The sequence below is a fragment of the Pelecanus crispus genome, chromosome 16, assembly GCF_030463565.1.
Source record: "Pelecanus crispus isolate bPelCri1 chromosome 16, bPelCri1.pri, whole genome shotgun sequence".
NCBI lineage: Eukaryota > Metazoa > Chordata > Aves > Pelecaniformes > Pelecanidae > Pelecanus > Pelecanus crispus.
In genome coordinates, this window is record NC_134658.1 from 1,201,095 (window position 1) to 1,223,211 (window position 22,117).

Sequence of the window (22,117 nt, forward strand, 5' to 3'; positions counted from 1 at the left end):
GCAGCCGGAGAGCTCCGCCTGGAGGGTGGTGGAAGGCAGCGGCAGTCTCTTCAGTCTCTGCCAGGACTAGGCCGAGAAAGCCTTTTGTCTGTGCGCAATGAGGGACGAGTCCATTTTGGATCACACGGAGGCAGTCCCAAGCGGTTGCCCAGATACGTCCTGCCCTAGAAATTGCAGGAGCTTAGCACAGTCCTGTATTGCGCTCTGCAAGGTTGGCTTGCCTTTCGACCAGAACCAGGAGGATACCCACGCTTCTTCTGTTGGCAGTGGATTTGACTTGTGCTCTCCTGACAGGTGAGGTTTCCTTCGGAAACCTGGTCAGCTTCTCACCAGCGGTCTGCCTTAGGAAAAGGAGCACAAGATCCTCTGAGGGGTGCAAGAAGTTTTCTAGTAGAACAAAAGGGGACTGTTTATTCCTGATGGGTACGCTGTAAGCCTTTCGAGAGCCTCCTAGAACAGGCGGGAGGAGTTTCCGTCTTGCAGAGTGGTGTGTGCTGTCTCTTGGCCGATCAGGCTTCAGGGGAGCAGGGCCTAGCCACCAGGGTCTTTCTCTGGCGTTTCCTTGGTTCCCCATGGATTACCAGCATGCCTTGACGTTCAACCCTCCCTCCCTCCCTGCCTCTCCTTTTCTCCCTCTCCTTTTTACCCGGTCTGCATTTGTCTGCATTTATGCGAAGAAAAGGGCCAGTGATAAGCCAGCTGCTAAAGAAATGCTGCTAGAGGGGAGACACACGACCCCCCTGCCTTGCAGGCTGTTGAACTGTAGGGGTACAGGCTGAACCTGACTCGAGCTTGTGCGGGACCAAGCCAATCCTCCCGCCAGGAATGCCAGGTTCAAGACCTGCAGTCCCTACTGATGCTCTCGAGTCTGCTGCTGAACCGCACGGGTAGCGCCAGCTTCACCATCCTTTTCCTCCTTACTGCTCCGTAGGAAGACGAAGGCTCTGAAGATGGTGACCGTGGCGCTGCTTGTCAGTCTGCTCTCTTTCGGTGAGTCTCTGTAGAGCTCAGGCCTGAGGATGGCGCTTTAGGAGGTGCCCAGGCCTCCATTCTGCCCTGGGCCGTTTCCCCTGCTGTGACCAGAGGAGCCCAGCTAAAGAGCTGAAAAGTCCCCGACAGAGCTGTGTCAGTCGCGCCTGCTTCAGAGGAACGGGTGTGCGGGCGACGAAGGGGTGACTTGCCTTCCCCGGGAGGGCTAAGCCAGTTCTTCTCTTAAGCTGAGGGAGAGGCAGTGGCTAACCTCGCCTGCCCCAGGACGTTGAGAAGCTTCTGCAGGACAAGGAGCATACTCCAGGGGAGGGAAGGGCCGTCTGTTGCACAGCCCCTACGCCATCACGACCTCTTGCAAAGACGACAAGAGGAGAGACAGCTATGGCACCTGGGAGGGACACGGAAAGGGGAGCGGGCAGCGCGAGGCATAACCCCGCCTTAGACCAAGTTCTAAGCGTAACGAGAGCTTTTGTGTATGACTGGCAGGTGTTTACCGCGTGGGACAGCTTGGCGAAAAAAGCCTCTGGAGGACCGCAGCAGTATGCTGGGCCTACGTCTCCTCCTCTATTCAGCCGCTCCAACAGCAGGTGACCCCTAGGTTTCTTCAGATCAAGACTGGTACTGGCAGCGTAAGTCCAGGGCATAAAGTGCCACTGATTAAAAAAGCCTGTGGCTCGGGCTAGGTACAGTAGCCACCCTGGCAGGTCATTCAGGTGAAGGCCAAGTGGACCGAACCCCAGTGTCTCTGCAGCTCGTGGCATTGCACGCAGCTGATAAGGAACAATGGTGAGGCAGATTTGGGCCTGCGTAGGTTTCAGCAAAGCACTGGCTTGCATGCCAAGACTTGAGTCCCTTGGTTTTGATCACGGCTAGTAGAGTCCTGCTGCCCCAGCCTTCAACGTGCCAAGCACTTCAGAAATTCGCTTGTGGGCGCGTAGTTCAGCAAGCAGCTCCGTAGCAATGGCACTTCCCAGGGTGGTATCAAGAAAGGACCTGTAATCAAGCCACCCTTGGAAGTGTAGCAGGAACCTGCCCGACAGTAGTCCAGCTGCCTAGGAAGACTGGGAAACCGAAGGAGTAGGTAAGAGAGGTTGCATGCACCTCTCGACCTATGGAATGAATGAATGCCTGACAAATGGTAGAAGGCTTTGTAGGAAAGATGGTGTTTAGCTGGAAGCCGTGCCCCAGTCAAAGAGGGGAAGCTGTCTGGAAGAAGACAATGCCCAATGTCAATGGTCTTCTGTCTTGCCCGCCGGTCCACGGTGGTGTTTTCAGAGTGTACGCTACGGGAGCACCCGAGCACGAATAGCCATGCCGTCTGTAACTCTCTGTTTCCCGTGGCTGTACAGAGACTGTCGTTGTGCGCTGCCTTTCTTTCTGCAGAAGGCCTGTTTCTATTTGGAATGACTGTTGCCTTCATTGTCGTTCCAGGAGCGCTTGCACCTCCCTGGAGGGGACTGGAAGACTCGGAGGTAAAAAAACATTTCCCCTTGACTAGAGGGCTCTTTAGAGGAGCGCTGCCCCTCGGCCCCAACAGGACATTGTTTATGCCCTGTCTCACACAAACTTCACCTGGCACAGCTGCCTGAGATTCTCCCATTGCCCTTTCTTCCCTTCTGCCAAAGGGTCAGCTACAGCTCCCCGCTTCCGTCAGAGGACTGGGGCCACCCTTTTGCTTGAGCTGGGCTGTTTGCAGCTCCACCTTTCTAACACCTGAGAAGGGGAACTACGGTAGCCTTCTCCACCCTGCACCCGTTTCTCTCCCTCGATGCTTGGGAGTAGCTGCTAGGAGACACCTCTGCGGCTTTCCATTGCTAGGCTGCAATAGAAAGCCCCTGCAAGCAGCATTGCCCCCTCAAAGGAGAGGAGAGGCCAAGGGAAAAAAGAGCGTCTTCTCTCAGGCTGAGGTCAGCGTAGCAGCAGTTGCCCATGAAGAGCTTTGCAGGGGGGCACGGTTCAAGGACTGAGGGCAGCCTTGCAGCTGCCACCGTCAAGCGGAGAGGGAGGACAGAAGCGTGTTTCTCGAGCAAGCGGAAGAGGCTAGCCGAGGCAAGGGACGTGTTATGCTAAGAAAGGAGAAGAGGGAGCAGCAGGAGAGAGGTGGAGGAAAACACAGAGAGCTGAGATACTGGCAGCCAAGCACAGCAAAGACAACCGGGGCGGAGGGCTCTAGGGCTGATCCAGGAGAGCTCTCCCCAGCCTCCCTTAGATCGTGTCTCACTAGGCTATCCCTAAGGCAGGGAAGGAGAAGGAAGGAAGCGGGGCAGGGTGCTTCGGTAGGACCCGGGTTCAGGGAGGGGAACAAAGAGCAACACTGGGGAGAGAGCTGCTGTTGAGAAGCGGCATTTGGCAACGGCAACCGCTTTCCCTTGCTCTTTGTGCGTCTTGCGGGCCTCCCCTGTTTACGCCTGAGCCGCATGCGTAGCAGGAATTGGGAGACTAGACTGGGCAAACAGACGTGGGATCGGCATGCTATGCCCCTGTTGGCTACCTCTTAACTCGCAGCAGCCTGCCTCGAGACCTCTTCTGAAAGGAAAAAACTGCGCACCTCCTCTTTCTGTTGGTGTTTTCTATAGGAACTGCCACCTGCACCCCTTCAGCTCTGCTCTTGCATGGCTTTGATGACGCGTTGCCGCCTTGTAATAGGGAAAAAGATGGCTTTGGGCGTTTGAGACGTTCAGCAGTTCCCCAAAATGTACCCAGGCAGCCAGGGAAGCAGCTTCTCAGCCTGAAGCTCTGAGAATGTCGGAACTAACTCTCCCAACCGCTTAAGGCGTGGTTAGCCGGCCAGTCATCCAGAGCCAGGCTTCTTGCGTCGCTCATGTCCCCACGGCGTCCGAGAGGCCAGCCACAACACTTACAGTCTCTCCGTTGCTCACTTCTTGTAGGCCAGCAGGGGACGAGTTCGGAGAAGCGCTTAGCAATACCCTGAGCCTGCAAGAGCAGCTACGTAAGCTCCAGGAAGAGCTTTATCACCTGCGGTGGAGCGTAAAGGATGTCGCCGAGCGAGCTCTCCACGAAGCCTTGAAGCAGGCTAAGCTCCCAGGCTTTACCGGATGGGTAAGGGCACACTGCAGAAGGCTCTACTCAGAGGTTTCGTTCCTCCCTCCGCCATGTATCCTACTACAGTTCCCCGTCATAGCCAGCCAAAAGGCTGGCGCTGCTGCAACAAGTGCTGTGCATTGCCACGCTCCCTTTTCCTGCTGCTCCACACGTCCTTATGGGGGAAGAGAGCGCCGTGACAGGAATGACAGTTGTCTTAGTCGTACCTTCCTCTCCGTCCAGATCTCGGGCCCTCCTCAAGGGAGGACCGGAAAGAAAGAAAGAATGGTCCCAGCAGTCCATAGTTCCCCCAGTCCCACCTCAGGCCCAGAAGGCTTGTCCGTCCGTGCTGCCTGGCATGGGGCACCTCCACAGGAAAAGCCCCTTCCCGCAACTTCAGCTTTCAGAGCATCGGAGTGAGCAGCCCCTCCATTCTGACACCGGTCAATCAGAGTAGAGCAAACCTGGCAGGTTGCCGGGCAGTGCCGGCGTTCCTTCCGTGTGAGTTTAACCTTGCCCCAGCTCACCTTGGCTGGCCTTGCAGGGGAGCTGCTGGCCCCGTTCCTTTTCCTTCTAACAGGTGCTCTCCTTTGTCTTCCTTCCCAGGCTGTTCAAGAGATAATCAATCAAGTCTTGAAGAAGCTGGAAGAAAACCAAGTCCCCATGCCTGACTATGCCCTCAAATCATCAGGTGCCGTGACATTGTACAAAGCAACCAGTTCCAAAGCGCTTCCGGTCCAGCTTGACAAGACAGGCATTTGAACGCGCCCAGTGGTAGGAGAGGAGGGGCGACAAGTCAAGGGCCACCTCGTGCCCTAAAAATGTACCCACTGACAGAGTTGGGAACGGGCCAGACCACATCTGAGGAGCAGAAAGCCTAGCTCACGTTCCTGTCTTTCTCCACGGCCCCTTACGACAGTTTCATGAGTCCCTGCTCGGAGGCATCGTGCCAGTAGGAAAGAGGGGCATCCCACTGTAGGAGACGGATGACTACTTAGAAGCCTTTTTGCAAGTCAACAGGGCAATCAATATTCCTTATGACATTGCTCGCTGATCGTGCTCGTCTTTTAATTTCCAGGGGCTGCTGTCGTTCATTCAAGGACTTCGCCGTCCTTCAGGACTACCAAAGGAAAAGTCTTTTTCTATTCCCTGCCGGTGCTGGATCACATGAGGTCTCCTGAGCTTATTCTTGAGGTAGGAGCACCGAGAAACGGAAGAGCAAAGGGCGGGGGCGGCGGGGAGTGGGGAGGCAGCGGGAACCAAACACGCTGCTGAGAGCTGCCTTTACCCTTGTCTTTGCTCCTCAAAGCTTTCTTTTCCTGCCTTCTTGCATGGACCTACTCGCCTCCTGTGTCTCCCTGCTATTTCCTCTCCCGGAGTGCCCCAGGTCATCTGCGCGAGCTTTTAACAGGCTACCTTGGCCCTGCAGTCTTTGTCTTCCCAGGCACCGTGAAAACTGTCAGGCGCGGCACAGAAGGAGAATGGGAAAGGTGCCTGCAGAGGTCTGGGGTGTGAGCTCGCCAGGGCTCTTAGGGAGCACAAGCGGGCTCTGAGAGCCTGCACTGCTGGAGGGCCGGCCCCACGTTGTGCTTGCAAGCCATGCAGGCACTGCTCCGGAGCTGCCTGCACAAGTGCAAGAGTTGGCTGCTGCCCGTGGAAGGAGGTGGGACTGGATGAGAGGGAGCGATTGCGTTCCCTTACGGGAAAGGCTCGTCCAGGTGGGGCCCTTAGTTGCCACCTGCCCTGGGCGGGTGCCTTTCAGCCGCACCGTCCCTTGCTTGTTCTTGGCGAGTTGCTCCGGACCGGGAGAGGCCGGAGAGCTTCTACAAGTAGCGCAGCCAGCTCCCTGCAGTCCCTGCAAGAAGCAATCCAGTGCTTCTGCGCTGAAGGGGTCTCGTGACGCGTGAATTCTCGTGACTGCTTCTCTGTTCCGTACCCACAGGGTCCGACCGAAGGCATTGGCTGTGGTTCCGAGCAGAACTGCTTGGCCACATCGGTTCTTAATCTTCTGATGCGCGCGGCAGGAATGAGAGCCAGGGCACCCTTCTCCACGTGAACATGGTTTCTTCTTCTCCTTTCAGCCTGAAAATCATCCGGGAAACTGCTGGCCCTTCCCAGGAAGTCAGGGACACGTCTTCGTCAAGCTGTCTGAGCCAATCATTCCCAGGGCAGTCACCATGGACCACGTTTCAGGGACAGCGTTCCATGGAGACAGTATCTCCAGGGCCCCAAAGGACTTTGCTGTCTACGTAAGTGATTTCTCTAGAGTCGGGGGCAGGGGGTTGCATAGCATTTTTCTAAGCCGGGAGGGAATACAGGTCAGAGAGTCCAGCGGCCTGCGCTTTCCCCTGCCTCGCAGAAGAAACAAGCTCCTTGGAGTTGTATTCCTCTCTTATCCAATGTACCGCTCAAAAGGAAGCTCCTGGGGCAAGGTGCAACCCCAGGAGCCACAGGGAAAAGGAGCTGGCCACGGTGCACGGTCCTAGACCTTCTTGGCTTCCAATCCCAGTGGGCATTCGTGATCCTCAGGTTACCCCGCACTCACTGGGAACGTCTGCTCCTTCTCTGACTCTCAGCTGAGACTCGTAGAGTAGGCAAGCGTGGCGTGCTCCCCCGCTGCAGCTTCTTGTCTTCTCCTTGTGCTCCTCGTCCTTGGACTACGTAGCTGAAATAAAGCAGTACTTCACTGACTGAAGGTAAGTCTTCCCACGGTGTACCAGGCGCTCTTGTTTTCTCCACCCCTCTCTTTCTCTAGGGCCTGAAGGAAGAACATGAGGAGCAGGGAACGTTCCTGGGACAGTTCACTTTCCAGGCGGTGCTGAATCCCAGGCAGACCTTCCAGCTGAAGGTACGGGAGCAAAGAGGGAGGAGAATTGGAGGAGAGGAGGAGAAATGCGGTTGGCTGGGCAGAAGCTTCCCTGCCAAAGGGCTACAGGCAGCCCTCTCCTTGAGCACGTGCCACGCCGGCCTTTCTTCTGCTTTAACTTCCTGACGGCGTACGCCCGCACTGATGTTGTTCTTCTCTTGCGTTTTGGGTTTAAGCTTCAGCGCTTACAAGCGCCGCGGTTGAAGCTGAAAGCGGCTTGGCTGCCTGGACGCCAAGCGCATCCAAGTGGCCGCATCCCGTCGTATGCGCTGCTACTGGCCTGCTAGTTAAAGACGAGAAATACTGGGCTTGCTGGGGATTCTGTTGTTGCTGGTAGCGCGTGGTGACAGGGAGGCCATTCTGTTCCGGTGGCTTTCTAGAGAAGGCACTAGCACCACTGGGTCTTCTGACTGCGGAAGCACACGCCTCAAAGCAGGCAAGAAGACCTTGCCAACCTATTTGCCGAAGCTGCTTCTGGTAGCTGCTTCTTCCTTGACTATTCTCATGGCCAAATGAGGTAGAGCAGGAGAAGAACCTCCTGACCACGAGAGGTCAAAAAGGCCTCGCAGGGCAGCCAGAAGTAAGCTGTTGAACGAGTCCCTCGCTGCGGCACTACTCTGTCAGTAGTCAAATGCTAGAGAGGAAAAGGCAACTCATTTCTTCTTCTCATTTCAGAAGGAGCTCTCTGGTTTTGCGAATTACGTAAGGCTGCAAGTGCTGAGCAACTGGGGCCACCCGGCCTACACCTGCCTCTATCGATTCAGGGTGCACGGTGATCCTCTCAAAGACGGGGGATGGGCGTCAGTTTCGCCTGGCAATAAACTCCATTAATTTTCACCAAGTCGAGTTCGACCCTGCTTTGCCTGTGATGCTAACTGCTAAGAGAGCTCCCTGTCCCTCTCTCGACCCCCGAGCTTACCGGAGGCTTCCGGAGTACGTGGCAGAAAGCCTGACATCCACACACTTGCTGCCTACACAGTCCTAGACACGAAAGATTAAAGCAAGGTACAGTTGTCTTACGCGGGAGGCGGCTAAGGATCAACTGTGAGCACCGCAGCTCGCTCCTCGGCCAGCTGGGGCACTGGGCCTGCGCAGAGACAGCCTGCAAGAAGGGCCGTTGCACCTGGAGCTGCTCTCGCAGCAGCACAAGGGCTGTGCACAGCTCTGCCGTCCCTCAGTCCACACATGGGGTCTGGGCCTGCTCAGGGAGGGAGCGGGGGGAAAGGCGGGGAAGGGGAGGGAAGAGGAAGGAAGGGGAGCTGCCCTGGATTGGTTCTGGAACAGCAAGTCTTTCCCAAAATGCGGGTCTGTCTGTGCTGCCAGCCGCAGCCCGGGGCAGGAGGAGCTGCGTGACGGGAGCCGCTTGCGTCGGCCAGGCCGGCACCCGGCAGGAAGACGGGGCTCTGCCCCCGGTCACACGGCCCGCGCTGAGCCCAGCACCCAGGGCCTTCCTCAGGCCTCACCTTCCCCGGGGCGGTGAGGAGGAGAGACGCCCTGTCCTGGCATGGCCCAGGGCACCCTCCTGTGGCCTGAAGGAAGGGCAAAGCCGCCATCGCTCTCCGCACAGGGGCTGACCGCTGTCCTTCGCTTCCGTCCCTGGGGCTCCGCAGTGCTGGCAGGCCCCGCAGGGCTTCAGGGCCAAGCAAACACCCAGGCGCCGGGGGCTCCTGGGGCTCGGGGCGGCTTTGGGCAGCTCCGAAGCTGAGGCACGGCTGCTGCCCCTTTGCTACCGCAGATGCAGTTATTTGCTACCCCCTTCACGGTCAATCCTCTTTCTCCTCGTGGCACATGGACTGGACACATGCCACGTCCCCGTTAGGCTGGCAGGACTTCAGGGAAATGAGGAGGTCCCGGCACGCACACGGGCAGGAGGACAGTGAAAAGGAGCCCTCTCAGGCTTTTTCTGCTCTTTCGCACCTGAACTCGGACATCAGCTTTTTTTCCTCCCAGCTGCACAGCTTGCTGCCAGCCAAAGCGAGGTGGGCTGAGCCGGTCCTTGGGATAACTCGGCTCCTTTTGGTTTTGATTGCATGCCTACACTTTTCTTTTTGTGCACCTTTTCTTTCCCCCTGCTTCCCCCCAGTTCCGTTCTCTATTAAAGGTAATCATCATTTGCCTCTCTGGACAGACCATAGAGTAGGTAGATAACAGGATATAAGTATAAGTACAGGCTGGTCTATGCCTTCAGAGCTGTGGGCTATGGGTAGAGTTACTATTGGCTAGTTATCATTTCTTCTCCACATTCTCCAGTAGGTAAGCATGAGGACAGCAGTGCAGTCCTCCTACTGAGAAGCTGGGCTCACGCTAGAATGACAAGAAGCCCACCCTGACGGGTACAGTAGGAAGTGAGACAGAAAAGGAGCATGGCAAAGAGAGCCGTTAAAGTAGCAGCTGACGGCCAGTCACCCCTGCGTACAAGGAGGGAAAGCGTGGGCTGGAGAGCCATAGGGCTCTGCTGCTAACGCTGGCAACAGGGAGGCAGCAGGTCCTCTTCAGAGAAGGTGGCACGCATGAGAGTCCTTCAAAAGGGCCTTTGTAACTGCTGGGAATTGGGGCCCTGTGACACTGACGGTCAGGTGGTCGGCCTGCAGCTCTGCAGCGGTTAAAACTCCCACGGAAGCTGTTTTGGTTTTGGGTACCCGTGTCATTGAGCTGGAATTACTTCTTTGCAATTAGGTGGCGCGGATCTTCTTGCGCTGGGCTTCTCTTCCTGGAGCGCGTCCTGACACCCTTTGTCATCCAGAGCTTTCCCCTCTGTTCCCGAGAGGAGCTTGGGGAAAGTGCTCTCCTTTCTCACTCCTCCAGGCAGCCTTGTCTGTCTCTCCAGCTTCACCAGCAAGCTTAGATTCTGTGAATGCCCAAAGGCAATGGACATGGGTGTTGCTCCACCCCTGAATGTTGATGTGCTGACAACCTAGAGTGAATTCTGGGGTGGTCCCTAATATCAGCCAGGCTTACCCAGGCATGTTATATTAGCACAGAACTTAAAATTACTTAAAAATGGATAGTGCAAGCACCCACTTGCTTCTTTGACAATATAGCCCTGGTGCATGCTTCCACCAGGAGAGAGAAACAGCTTCCATTTCTCCAAATCCTCATTTATGAAAGATTGTCAACAGAGATGGTGCTGTTGATTTTTTCATTGTCATCAGAGATTGGTGACCTTCCCCTGGCCTGCTGACATGAAATGCCAGCCTCAGGCTGTCAGAGCTCTTGCTGGCAACCCTTGGGGTAGCAGCAGGAATGCTTTGGCGTATGTGCAAAGTGTTCCCAGAGCTTTCTGCCAGCATTTGCACAGCTCACAGCCCAGGACAGCTGCGCCTGTGACCACCACTAGGTTTTTCACCCTTTCTTCTCAGACCAAGCCAAGCTGTGATAGAAAAGCTTTGGTCCTTCCTGTCTCCCAAACCAAGCTAGAAATGGTGTTATCACCATCGAGCTCCTGTGGGATGTAAAGAAAACTTGTCGGGCAGCAGTTGCATCCTGCTGTGTAGGCTTTGAACTAGCCCTGGTGGAAAAGCTGACCAGCAGATTATCACTAGAGGGAACTCAGTCTGCAAGGATATGCATTTTGCAGCATTCACTTAACTGGAGGGAGATCCGCTTTGACTGCCTGTGCAACCAAATAGTGCAAACTCAACTGATAAATATGTGTTCAGCACACTTGCACAAGGAGGTTCACATGTACAAATATCCAAAAGTGAATGGTAACAAGCAATATCATGGCCAAAGCCAACAGGTTTTGTAGATTGGGAAAAAAAAAAAAAAAAAAAGTACCTTTAATATTGCATATAAGGAATCAAGAATTGTCACATGGGGTCCTTCTCAGGCTCCCAGCTGAGAGGCACCTTTTTGGCCAGCAATAAAAAGTGGTTTTAGCTAGCATGAACGTCTGCTGCCTTCTTTCTAGTATCCACAAATGAACTAGAAGAGAAGAAAAATACAAGTAAATCCACTTTGTAACAATTTGGTGACCCAGAGGGGACTCTTTGAGTTCCTGACCTGGTGAGTATGGCTTCTGCATACAACACAGATAGGACTGGGTGAGTTCACCCAATCGTCCTTGTGAGATCTGCATTCACCGGGAAGGCACTAAAACTGGGAGCAGCAAAAGTCATAGGGGGCTCAATAGGTAAGGTAAAACAGGGTTCACTGCTGGCGGAAATTCTGGGAAACTGGAAGAAAATTTACCATACTTCAGGACTTGGCAGAGCTTGAGCTATAGCTCTCTGTCAGGACGAGTGGCCAGCTGGGACTCAAGAGGGCATGCCCCCTTGAAGATTTGTTTGATATGAGTAAGCTGAGCTTCCTGAATCAAGGCTTGGAGGGTCAGAAGCCTCAGCAAATGGACTACTGGTTTGTCTGGGATAATTGGGCTTTTATACAACCAGAGGGAAACAGATTTGGCTAAGCTAAGACAGACAGATGCTAGCGCAACAAATGCTGGGAGTCTCCAGTCTAAACTTGTCCCCTGCTCTGCTTCACCCTGTGCCTGCTACTCCTCAGACCCTACGCTGCACCTGCCGCTTCCTCTTGAAAATCATGCTCCTGCTTTGCAAGCTCCTATGATTCAGATGGTGATGGCTAATCCAGCTGCTGGAATGTCTGTGGCAGCAGGACAGCAACCAATATTACATAACTATATTTATCGTCCATGGGTTCCCAGAGATTTGACTCAATGGGCACAACAGATGCCATGGGTTTGAGAGGATCTAGAAAAGGCTGCCCAACTATTCTCTACAATATGAGAGGGACATCACCCCTGTTGGGGGGATGTTCAAGTGTTGTTGCAGCAAATATTTCAGTTGGGAGACAGAGATCAGATATTGGAAAAAGACAGATAATTAGCAAATCATGATGGAAGCAGACAGCATTGGCCAGGACCATATCTGAACTTGAATTATAATAATGCAAATGACCAAGCTGCCTGTGAAACAGCTTGCAACATAAACTGGTCCTGGCAATAAAGACTGCAGGAAAAAATGGTGGTAACTGGGAAAGAGTTCAGAAAGTGAGGCAAAGATCAGATGAACACCGAAGCGAGTTTTGGAATTGCTTGTGGCGAGCATTATTGCAATATGGACAAATGACTGAGGATGATTTTAATGACAAATTGGCAGTGGGTGTATTCGCTTAACAGGCAGCCCCAGACGTTCATAAATACTTTGTAAAGTATGCGCCAGGGTGGCAGGGGTAAATCCACAAATGATACTGTGTCTGGCAGCTTATATATGATGGCAAGTCGAAGACAGAAAAGAAAGAAAAGGAAAGAAGACAGAGAGAGGAAGTGAATATGTTGGCAGTAGCGTTGGGAGGAACTCTGGTGACAAGAAGAAGAGGAATGAATATGATAGGATGGGGATGAGGAGGAAGGGGTGTGGGAACAGAAGGAGAAATGGGAAGAGGACAATTAGACCCAAATGTGCACAAATGCTGCAAGGCAAAGCAAAGGTTTTAATCTGCCTGCTTACCAGAAATATCTTTGTAGACAGGTCTGAGCCCTAATGACTGTGCCTAAGACCCAAACAGATAAAATACAGGCCTCTGAACTTTCAAAGGGCATGGTTTTTCATATATACATCTTGATCAAGATGGTAGAATGGCCTTCAGGCTGTCTCCATTCTGACAGCCTGAGAACAAAGAGAAAGGCAGGAAGAAAAACTATTTGTTACTTGGGCAAATGGACTGATGACTTGTCAGAGCATGGCCCTAACACCTTTTTGCATTTACCTGGGGAAAGATACAGCTCACATGGAGAAGCCTCCCTCAGGTCTTTGCTGGGCCCCCCACTATTTTTTCTAAGAATTTTAGTAAAAGATTTGCAGGATGCTGTGTGTAAAAATAGATACTTTTTGGTACAATCTGTTCATGATTTATTAGTATCCAAACAATCTTACATAGCTGACCCATACCTTACTGTGGGACAGGGATCTGGACAGACATGGAGAAGGAAGCAGCAGGGATGAAACAACAAAAAATGGCCTCCTAAAAGGACCTCTCAATCCTATGCTGCAATCTTTCCCTGCTCTGTGCAACAGGGGCAGCTAGATTTCACCCAGGATTGACATGTGTGATATACAAACAGTCTTAAGAGAAACCTTTTCTGACTTACTGCTGAAATGCACTGCTCATCAGTAGCACAACTGGACCAAAAAGGAATCCTGAAATGCCTGGCATTGCAAAGTATAATTAGAGTATGACCTACTACACGATGAACTTAATGAAACAAAAAGGTCAATTATAAAAGACAATGAAAATAGTATTGTAAAATAGTGTGTAACTGTATAACTGCGATGCGAAACCAGTACTTAAGAATTGTGACCCCTCTAAACTTTTGTATTTCCTGATCTCTTTTGCGCAGCCTAACCTGTACATTGTTTCATCTTGTATGAACTTGTAAAAATGTTGTTATACATGTGTTAGTATAGCTGTTATATTCATCTTGTTGGGCTTTTTGGTATGCTTAGCAGAATGAGCACTAACTGAGACTATCAGCTTTTACCATGGGGTGGATGTGACCCAAAGACCCAACCTAAGCCAGCTCTTACTGGCTGAGAACACCCCATACTGACAACAAAACAACAGAAGATTTACCCTTCAGTGAAACCAGGCAGATAACTACGGCCAGAACCGTAAGTGACCAGAATCCAGCACAACCCCCCCACCTGCATGGGACATCGGTTTTGTCCTGGTTTTGGCTGGGATACAGTTAATTTTCTTCCTAGTAGCAGGCATAGTGCTGTGGTTTGGATTTAGTAGGAGAAGAACGTTGATAACACGCTGATGTTTTTAGTTGTTGCTAAGTACTGCTTATGCCTGTCAAGGACTTTTCAGCTTCCCATGCTCTGCCAGGGCCACAAGAAACTGGGAGGGGGCACAGCCAGAATAGTTGATGCAAACTGACCAAAGGGCTATTCCATACCATGTGATGTCATGCTCAGTATAGAAACTGGCGGGGGGGGGGGGTGGCCGGGGAGCAGCGATCGCTGCTCGGGAGCTGTCTGGGTATCGGTCGGCGAGTGGTGAGCAATTGCATTGTGCATCACTTGCTTTGTATATTATTATTATTATTATTATTATTATTATTATTATTATTATTATTGTTGTTGTTGTTGTTGTTGTTGTTGTTGTTGTTGTTGTTGTTATTATATTGTTACTATTATCATTACTATTTTACTTTATTTCAATTATTAAACTGTTCTTATCTCAATCCAGGAGTGTTTCTCACTCTTACTCCTCCAATTCTCTCCCCCATCCCATTGGGGCAAGGGGAGTGAGCGAGAGGCTGCGTGGTGCTGAGCTGCTGGTTGGGGCTAAACCACAACAGGTTTAGACCAATGAAGATGAACACACCACTGACCATACACCCACATCACCTGCATGGGACAAGCACGTACTAGGCCTGCATGGGACAAGTACATACTGATTACGCAAGCAACAGTAACTGATCAGCCCACCCCTTAGCATGAGTGATTTGATTGGTCTACACAACTGTATTGTGAGATATGTAAGGCCCGCTTTCCTGTGTCTTGGGGTCCCCCATGCATTAGGCTGGGGCACCACTATGCACATAGCTAAAATAAGATAATAAATTCCTTTGGTAATTCTATGCTAAGCATCCTTGTCTCCCTCCTCAGATGGTGAAGAATTGACTTTTACAGGAGAATGTGTTCCTGTTGTGTGAAATCATTAACCATAAAAGTGACTCTGTTAGGCCATCAATGTCCCTCAGCCAGCCCCCCATTTGAAGACTACAGACTAGAAAAGTCAGGCAAAGAGTAATACCACAGGGAATAATGCTGCACTGTAGGTATTGTGTTGCACCAGATGCATTGTGAGGGAAAGCTCCAAGGGTCTTTCAGAAACATGGCTGGGAGGGAAACCAGATTGCTGCCTCAGACAGTTTCACAGCAGACTAGAGCAGATCTGCATGGTGTCCCCAAGCTCTGATGAGCTCTCTCTTCTCTTATGTCTCTTATTATTTCATTAGGGCACAGGAACATGTGATGTTCAGGGTGATGCTGGGAGATTGGGTTTATTTCATCTTCAGAAGAGAGGGCCTTGGGGGAGTATTGTACTGCTGTCTTCAACTACCTAATGGGCAGTTTATCTTTTCTTCCTTTCAGGGAATCCTCTGAAGTGACTCATTGATATGACTTCCTTTCCCTATCTCAAGTTCATGTACAGCGTACCCTCAAGGAAGAAGGAAGTGAGAGGGCCAATGGAGCAGAACTTCCTGTGAAGTAAGATTCTTGGAGAAGTGGTGTAGGGTGGCACCACATTCTTGTACTTGTGTGAAGGAGATGTTTCCCCTGCACAAAAAGTCCATATTAACTCTGACAGGTCATTATCACCTGTCAAAAGTGGTGGGCACAATGGCATTTTCTTGTTGGGTGGGAAGTGTGTCACAGCTTTTTATGAGACTCACATGTTGAGTTCATTTTTCTGCTGACTGTGCTTCCAGTGCACAGATCTGTTTGCTGACTAACTGCAAACAACCATTTGGGGGGCTTGGGATCATTCTTTTCCTCGTTCCTTTTACATTTACTGTTCCTATTCTTGTTTCTTAAGGAGAGGGCCCTGCTCTAAGAGTATTGGGTCTGGCTGGGATGGAGTTAACTTTCCCCATAGCAGCCCTCATAGTGCTATGCTTTGTATTTGTAGCTAGAAAGGTGTTAATAACACACTGATGTTTCGGTTACTGCTGAGCAGTGCTCGCACAGCATCAAGGCTGCCTCTCCAAACCCACCCTCCAAAGGCCAGTGGGCTGGGTGTGGGCAAGAGGTTGGGAGGTTGTCAGGATCACCCCAAGGAGTCAGTCCCCTCCTACCCTAGTCAGAGGGTGGCACGCTCTGGTTCTTCTTGCATGACTAGGGGGAGGACATGAGGAAGTGAGATGGTGAACCCACCTTGAAGCTGGAAGCCTGTGTACATGAACTGACAGGGAAGACAGCTCTTAAGAAGGGGCCACCCAAGAAGGCTGTTGGCTTAGTTGCTGTAGAGACACAAGAAGACATTCAGTGATCCCCCATGTATAGAAGGACTGAGATCACCTCCCTTGATCCTGATGAGGGGACTTCTGGTCTGGCACTGAAAGGGTCAGACATTGAATACTCCAACCAGGAACAGAAATAGAGGGTCCCTGCCTTCAGCCAGGAGGAGGAAAGGGATGACCAGGTATACTGGACTGCATGGATTTGATGGCCTGGCACAGCAGACTCACAGAAGTATAAGGTTTTGGTAGACGCTGGTGCCCAGTGTACGCTGGTGCCATCAGGGTATAGGGGCACAGAACCCATCTGGATCTCTGAAGTGACAATTGTCTGTATTGGAGGCTGAGGTGAGCTTAACAGGAGATATAGTGGCAGAAGCACCCCATTGTGACCAGCCCAGAAGCCCCTTGTATCCTTGGCATAGGCTACCTCAGGAGAGGGTACATCAAGGACCCAAAGGGGTACTGATGGGTTTTTGATGTAGCCACTGTGAACACAGAGAAGATCAAACAGCTATTTACCCTGCCTGGCCTCTCGAAATATCGCTTTGTTGTGGGATTGCTGCGAGTTGAAGAACAGGACGTGTTGATTGCTATCAGAATGGTGCTCCGGCAGCAATATTGTACGAACCAAGACTCCCTGGCTCCCATCCATGAGCTGATTCATCAACTGGACAGCCAAGCAGTGGTCAGCAAGACTCACTCACCCTTTAATAGTCCCATATAGCCAGTGCAAAACTCTGATGGAGGGTGGAGGTTAACAGTAGACTATTGTGGCCTGAACAAAGTGACACCACCACTGAGTGCTGCTGTAAGAAACTTGCTAGAGCTCCAATATAAACTGGAGTCAAAGGCAGCCAAGTAGTGTGCTACACCTGACATTGCCAATGCATTTATTTCAATTCCTTTGGCAGCAGAATGCAGACCACAGTTTGCTTTCATGTGGAGGGGTGTCCAATACACCTGGAATCAACTGCCCCAGGGGTGGAAGCACAGCCCCACCGTTTATCATGGACTAATCCAAACTGCACTGGAACAGGGCGATGTCCCTGAACATCTACAATACATTGATGACATCATCGTATGGGATAACAAAGCACACAAAGTGTTTGAGAAGGGAAAAAGAGTAATTTGGATTCTTCTGAAAGCTGTTTTCACCATAAAAAGAAGCAAGATCAAGGGACCTGCACAGGAGATTCAGCTCTTGAGAATAAAATAGCTGGATGGACATCGTCATGTCCCTATGAATGTGATCAACAAGGTAACAACTATGTCTCCACCAGCTAACAAGAAAGAAACACAAGCTTTCTTAGGCCTTGTGGGATTCTGGAGAATGCATATTCCAGGTTATAGTCAGCCTGTGAGCCCTCTCCATTGAGTAATCCAAAAGAAGAACTATTTTGAGTGGGGCCTTGGGCAACACCAAGCCTTTGAGCAGATCAAACAGGAGATAGCTCATGTGGCAGCTCTTGGGCCTGTCCAGACAGGACCAGCTGTGCAAAATGTACTCTACACTGCAGCCAGGGAGCATGGTCTGACATGAAGCCTCTGGCAGAAAACATCAGGAGAAATCAGAGGTTGACCACTAGGGATTTGGGGGTATTGAGGATCAGAAGCCCACTGCACGCTGACTGACAGAGAGATACTAGTAGCATATGAGGGGATTTGAGCCACTTCAGAAGTTGTTGTTACAGAAGCATATCTCCTCTTGGCATTGCAATTGCCCATGCAACACTGCATGCTCAAAGGAAACATCCCCTCTACACATCATGCAACAAGTGCTACATGGAGTAAGTGGGTAGCATTGATCATGCAACAGGCTCGACTGGGGAAACCCAGCTGCCCAGGAATCCTGGAATAGATCATGGACTGGCCAGAAGGCAGAGATTTTGGAACATTGCCTGAGGAGGTGGCTTGTGCCAAGGAGGCACCACCATACAGTGAGATATCAAAAGATGAAAGGCATTATAGAATCAAAGAATCATAGAATCGTTTAGGTTGGAAAAGACCTTTAAAATCATCCAGTCCAAACATTAACCTACACTACCAAGTCCACACTAAATCAATCAAGGGTAGACTAGACTAAAACATGTCCCAAAGTGCCACATCTACCCGTTTTTTGAGCACTGCCAGGGATGGTGACTCCACCGCCTCTCTGGGCAGCCTGTTCCAATGCCTGACCACCCTTTACATAAAGAAATTTTTCCTAATATCCAACCTAAACCTCCCCTAGTGCAGCTTGAGCCCATTTCCTCTCGTCCTATCACTAACTACATGGGAGAAGAGACCAACACCCACCTCACTACAACCTCCTTTCAGGTAGTTGTAGAGAGCAATAAGGTCTCCCCTCAGCCTCCTCTTCTCCAGACTAAACAACCCCAGTTCCCTCAGCTGCTCCCCATCAGCCCTGTGCTCCAGACCCTTCACCAGCCTTGTTGCCCTTCTCTGGACATGCTCCAGCACCTCAATGTCTTTCTTGTAGTGAGGGGCCCAAGACTGGACACAGTATTCCAGGTGCGGCCTCACCAGCGCTGAGTACAGGGGGACAATCACCTCCCTGCTCCTGCTGGCCACACTATTCCTGATACAAGCCAGGATGCTGTTGGCCTTCTTGGCCACCTGGGCACACTGCTGGCTCATGTTCAGCCGGATGTCTGCCAACACCCCCAGGTCCCTTTCCGCCAGGCAGCTTTCCAGCCACTCTTCCCCAAGCCTGTAGTGCTGCATGGGGTTATTGTGACCGAAGTGCAGGACCCGACACTTGGCCTTGTTAAACCTCATACAGTTGGCCTCGGCCCATCGATCCAGCCTGTCCAGGTCCCTCTGCAGGGCCATCCTAACCTCCAGCAGATCGACACTCCCACCCAGTTTGGTGTCATCTGCAAACTTACTGAGGCTGCACTCAATCCCCTCATCCAGATCATCGATAAAGATATTAAGCAAGGCTGGCCCCAAAACAGAGCCCTGGGGAACACCGCTCGTGACCGGCTGCCAACTGGACTTAGCTCCATTTACAACTACTCTCTGGGCTCGGCCACCCAACCAGTTTTTTACCCAGCAAAGACTACGCCCATCCAAGCCATGAGCTGCCAGCTTCCCAAGGAGAATATTATGGGAGACGGTGTCAAAAGCTTTGCTAAAGTCCACGTAAATGACATCCACAGCCTTTCCATCATCTACCAGGCGGGTCACCAGGTCATAAAAGGAGATCAGGTTGGTCAAGCAGGACCTGCCTTTCATGAAGCCATGCTGGCTGGGCCTGATCCCCTGGTTGACCTGCACTTGCCTGTTGAGTTCACTCCATATGAACCTCTCCATAATCTTTCCTGGCACCGAGGTCATGCTGACAGGCCTGTAGTTCCCCGGGTCCTCCTTCCGGCCCTTCTTGTAGGTGGGCGTCACATTGGCAAGCCTCCAGTCATCAGGGACCTCCCCTGTTAACCAGGACTGCTGATAGATGATGGAAAGTGGCTTGGTGAGCTCCTCTGCCAGCTCCGTCAATACTCTCGGGTGGATCCCATCTGGCCCCATAGACTTGTGAGCGTCCAGGTGGCATAGCAGGTCGATAACTGCTTCCTCCTGGACTATGAGGGCTCCATTCTGGTCCCTGTCCCTATCTTCTAGCTCAGGGGCCTGAGTACCCTGGGGATGACTGGTCTGGCTGTTAAGCACAGAGGCAAAGGCGGCGTTAAGTACCTCAGCCTTTTCCTTATCCTCGGTGACAATGTTCCCCCCCACATCCAGCAAAGGATGGAGATCCTCCTTGGCTCTCCTTTTATTGCTGATGTACTTATAAAAGCATTTTTTATTATCTTTTACAACATTGGCCAGATTGACTTCTTGCTGGGCTTTTGCTTTTCTAATTTCCTCCCTGCATGACCTATGCTCTGTTTACTGATGGATCCTGTTGTGTTGTAGAAAACCATCAGAAGTGGAGAGCTGCTGTGTGGAGTCCCACACAACAAGCCGCTGAAGCCACTGAAGGAGAAGGTGAGTTAAGTCAGTCTGCAGAATTGAAAGCCATGCAACTAGCCCTAGAGATTGATGAACAAGAAAAGTGGCTGGTACTCTACCTCTATACTGACTCATAGGTGGTGGCTAATGCCCTATGGGATGGCTACAGCAGTGGAAGAAAACCAATTGGCAGGACAGAGGCAAATATATCTGGGCTGCTGCATTGTGGCAAGACATCCCTGCCCAGGTAGGAACCATTGCTCTAAAGGTATACCATGTAGATGCTCACATGCCCAAAAGCCGCACCACTGAAGAACATTGAAACAATGAACAGCTAGACAAGGCTGTCAAAATTGAAGTAGCTCAGGTGCATCTGGACTGGGAGCATAAGGGTGAGCTATTTGTAGCTTGATGGGCCCATGAAATATCAGGGCATGGATGGGCTCCTGATCAAGGGATGGACCTGACCATGGAGGCCATCACACGGGTCACTGATGGATGTGAAACATGTGCCACAATCAAGCAAGCCACACAAGTAAACTCTCCCTGGAATAAAGGGTAGTGGATGGGTTGTTGATATGGCGAGGCCTGGCAAATTGACTGTATTGGACCACTGCCATGAACACACCAATGCAAGCACTATATACTCACCATGGTGGAAGCAACTACCAGTTGGCTAGAAACATACCCTGTAAACCATGCCACTGCCCAAAACACCAACTTAGGCCTTGAAAGGCAAATTTTGTGGCGACATGGTACCCCAGAAAGAATTGAATCAGACAGTGGGACTCGTTTCCAAAATAACCTCACAAACTCCTGGGCAAAGAAACATGGCATTGACTGGGTGTATCACATCCCCTATCACCCACAAACCTCTGGAAAGATTGAGAGATATAATGGACTATTAAAAACTATGTTGAGAAAAATGAGGCATGGAAGCACTGGGATATAAATTCAGCAGAAGCCTATTGGCTGGTTAACACCAGAGGATCTGCTAAGCACCCAGACAAAACACCTACATATTGTGGGAGGAGATAAAGTCCCCATAGTGCACACAGGGAAGTGGCTGGGGAAGGTGGTGCAGATTGCTCTTCTCCCTTGGGAAAAGGCAAACCCATTCTCAAGATTCTCTTTGCTCAAAGACCTGGGTGTACTCGGTGGGTAATGTGGAAGGATGGGGAGACCTGGTGTGTGCCTCAAGGAGATTTAACTTTGGGGGGAAAATAATCTGTGATGTGAGATGTATGTTGTAGGAAGCAATATAGCAGGAATGACCTGAACCAATGAAGAGTGAGCTTTGCAAGGAATCGGGTGAGTGCCATGGTGGCCCAAACCAAGCCGATGTTGGCACCCAACAATCAAACATGCTGCGTCTCCTGTCCTGAGCACCCATCTTGACAGATGGGGCCCAAGTCATAGCCTCGTCTCCTGTCTGAGCACCCATCTTGATAGAGGGGGCCCAAGTCATAGCCTGTTCTTACAAACATTTGGAGGAGTGGAAGAAGCCCATGGAATGGGAGAATATTATCTATCTGTTAAGGGACAGGAGATAGTTAATGAGAATGTATAAATCTGTATGTTGGGTATAAAGATGGTTTCAGTATGTAATATAAGTTGTAAGTGTTGGTAAGACAGGTTTTCAGTAATGAGAATTAGATACAATGGGATGTTTAGAAGATACACAAATGTACTAAATTATGTGGGACCTGAGCATGAAGCAAAAGGTATGGAATAAGGGGTGGGGATTGTATTGGGTCTGGCTGGGATGGAGCTAACTTTCCCCATAGCAGCCCTCATAGTCCTGTGCTTTGTATTTGTAGCTAGAAAGGTGTTGATAACACACCACCTAATTCTCCCACAGCAGAAGCAGACACACAGCTTGTGAGCACAATATGGACAACAAACTCATCCCATACTCATAAGGACTCATGTCCTTCTGTACTTTCAGGTCACCACTATGTGCTAGCAGCTCTCCAGGGCTGGAAAACACCAGAAGACTGACTCCAGCTGGCATACCCTGTTTGTGAAGGATGTCTGAGAGCTGGACAGGTACATTCCATGCCAACAAAGGAAACCCCATGGCTGGTGTTTACTCCAGGCCACCCCATCAACGGGAGCCTGCTGACAAAGCATTCTTACTTCAACTACAGGAAGCATCACACTTGCAGGCTTGGATTCCACTGGGGGACTTCAATCACCATGACATCTGCTGGAAAAGCAGCACGGGAAGCTGTAAGCAGTCCAGGAGGTTCTTGGAGTGCATTGAGGATAAT

The 22,117-nt window shown here is 51.1% G+C and overlaps 1 protein-coding gene across 1 annotated transcript; it reads left to right on the plus strand.

Moving 5' to 3' along the window:
- Positions 1–97: 97 nt before the first annotated feature.
- LOC142595040 (SUN domain-containing protein 2-like) lies at positions 98–21,810 on the plus strand. Its single transcript, XM_075722121.1, has 13 exons — positions 98–294; positions 932–990; positions 1,477–1,608; positions 1,674–1,776; positions 3,879–4,050; positions 4,639–4,723; positions 5,111–5,226; positions 6,114–6,281; positions 6,788–6,880; positions 7,574–7,702; positions 8,982–8,999; positions 19,809–19,880; positions 21,793–21,810. Exons 1-13 carry the CDS (start codon positions 98–100, stop codon positions 21,808–21,810), a joined length of 1,362 nt encoding a protein of 453 aa, XP_075578236.1.
- Positions 21,811–22,117: the final 307 nt, after the last annotated feature.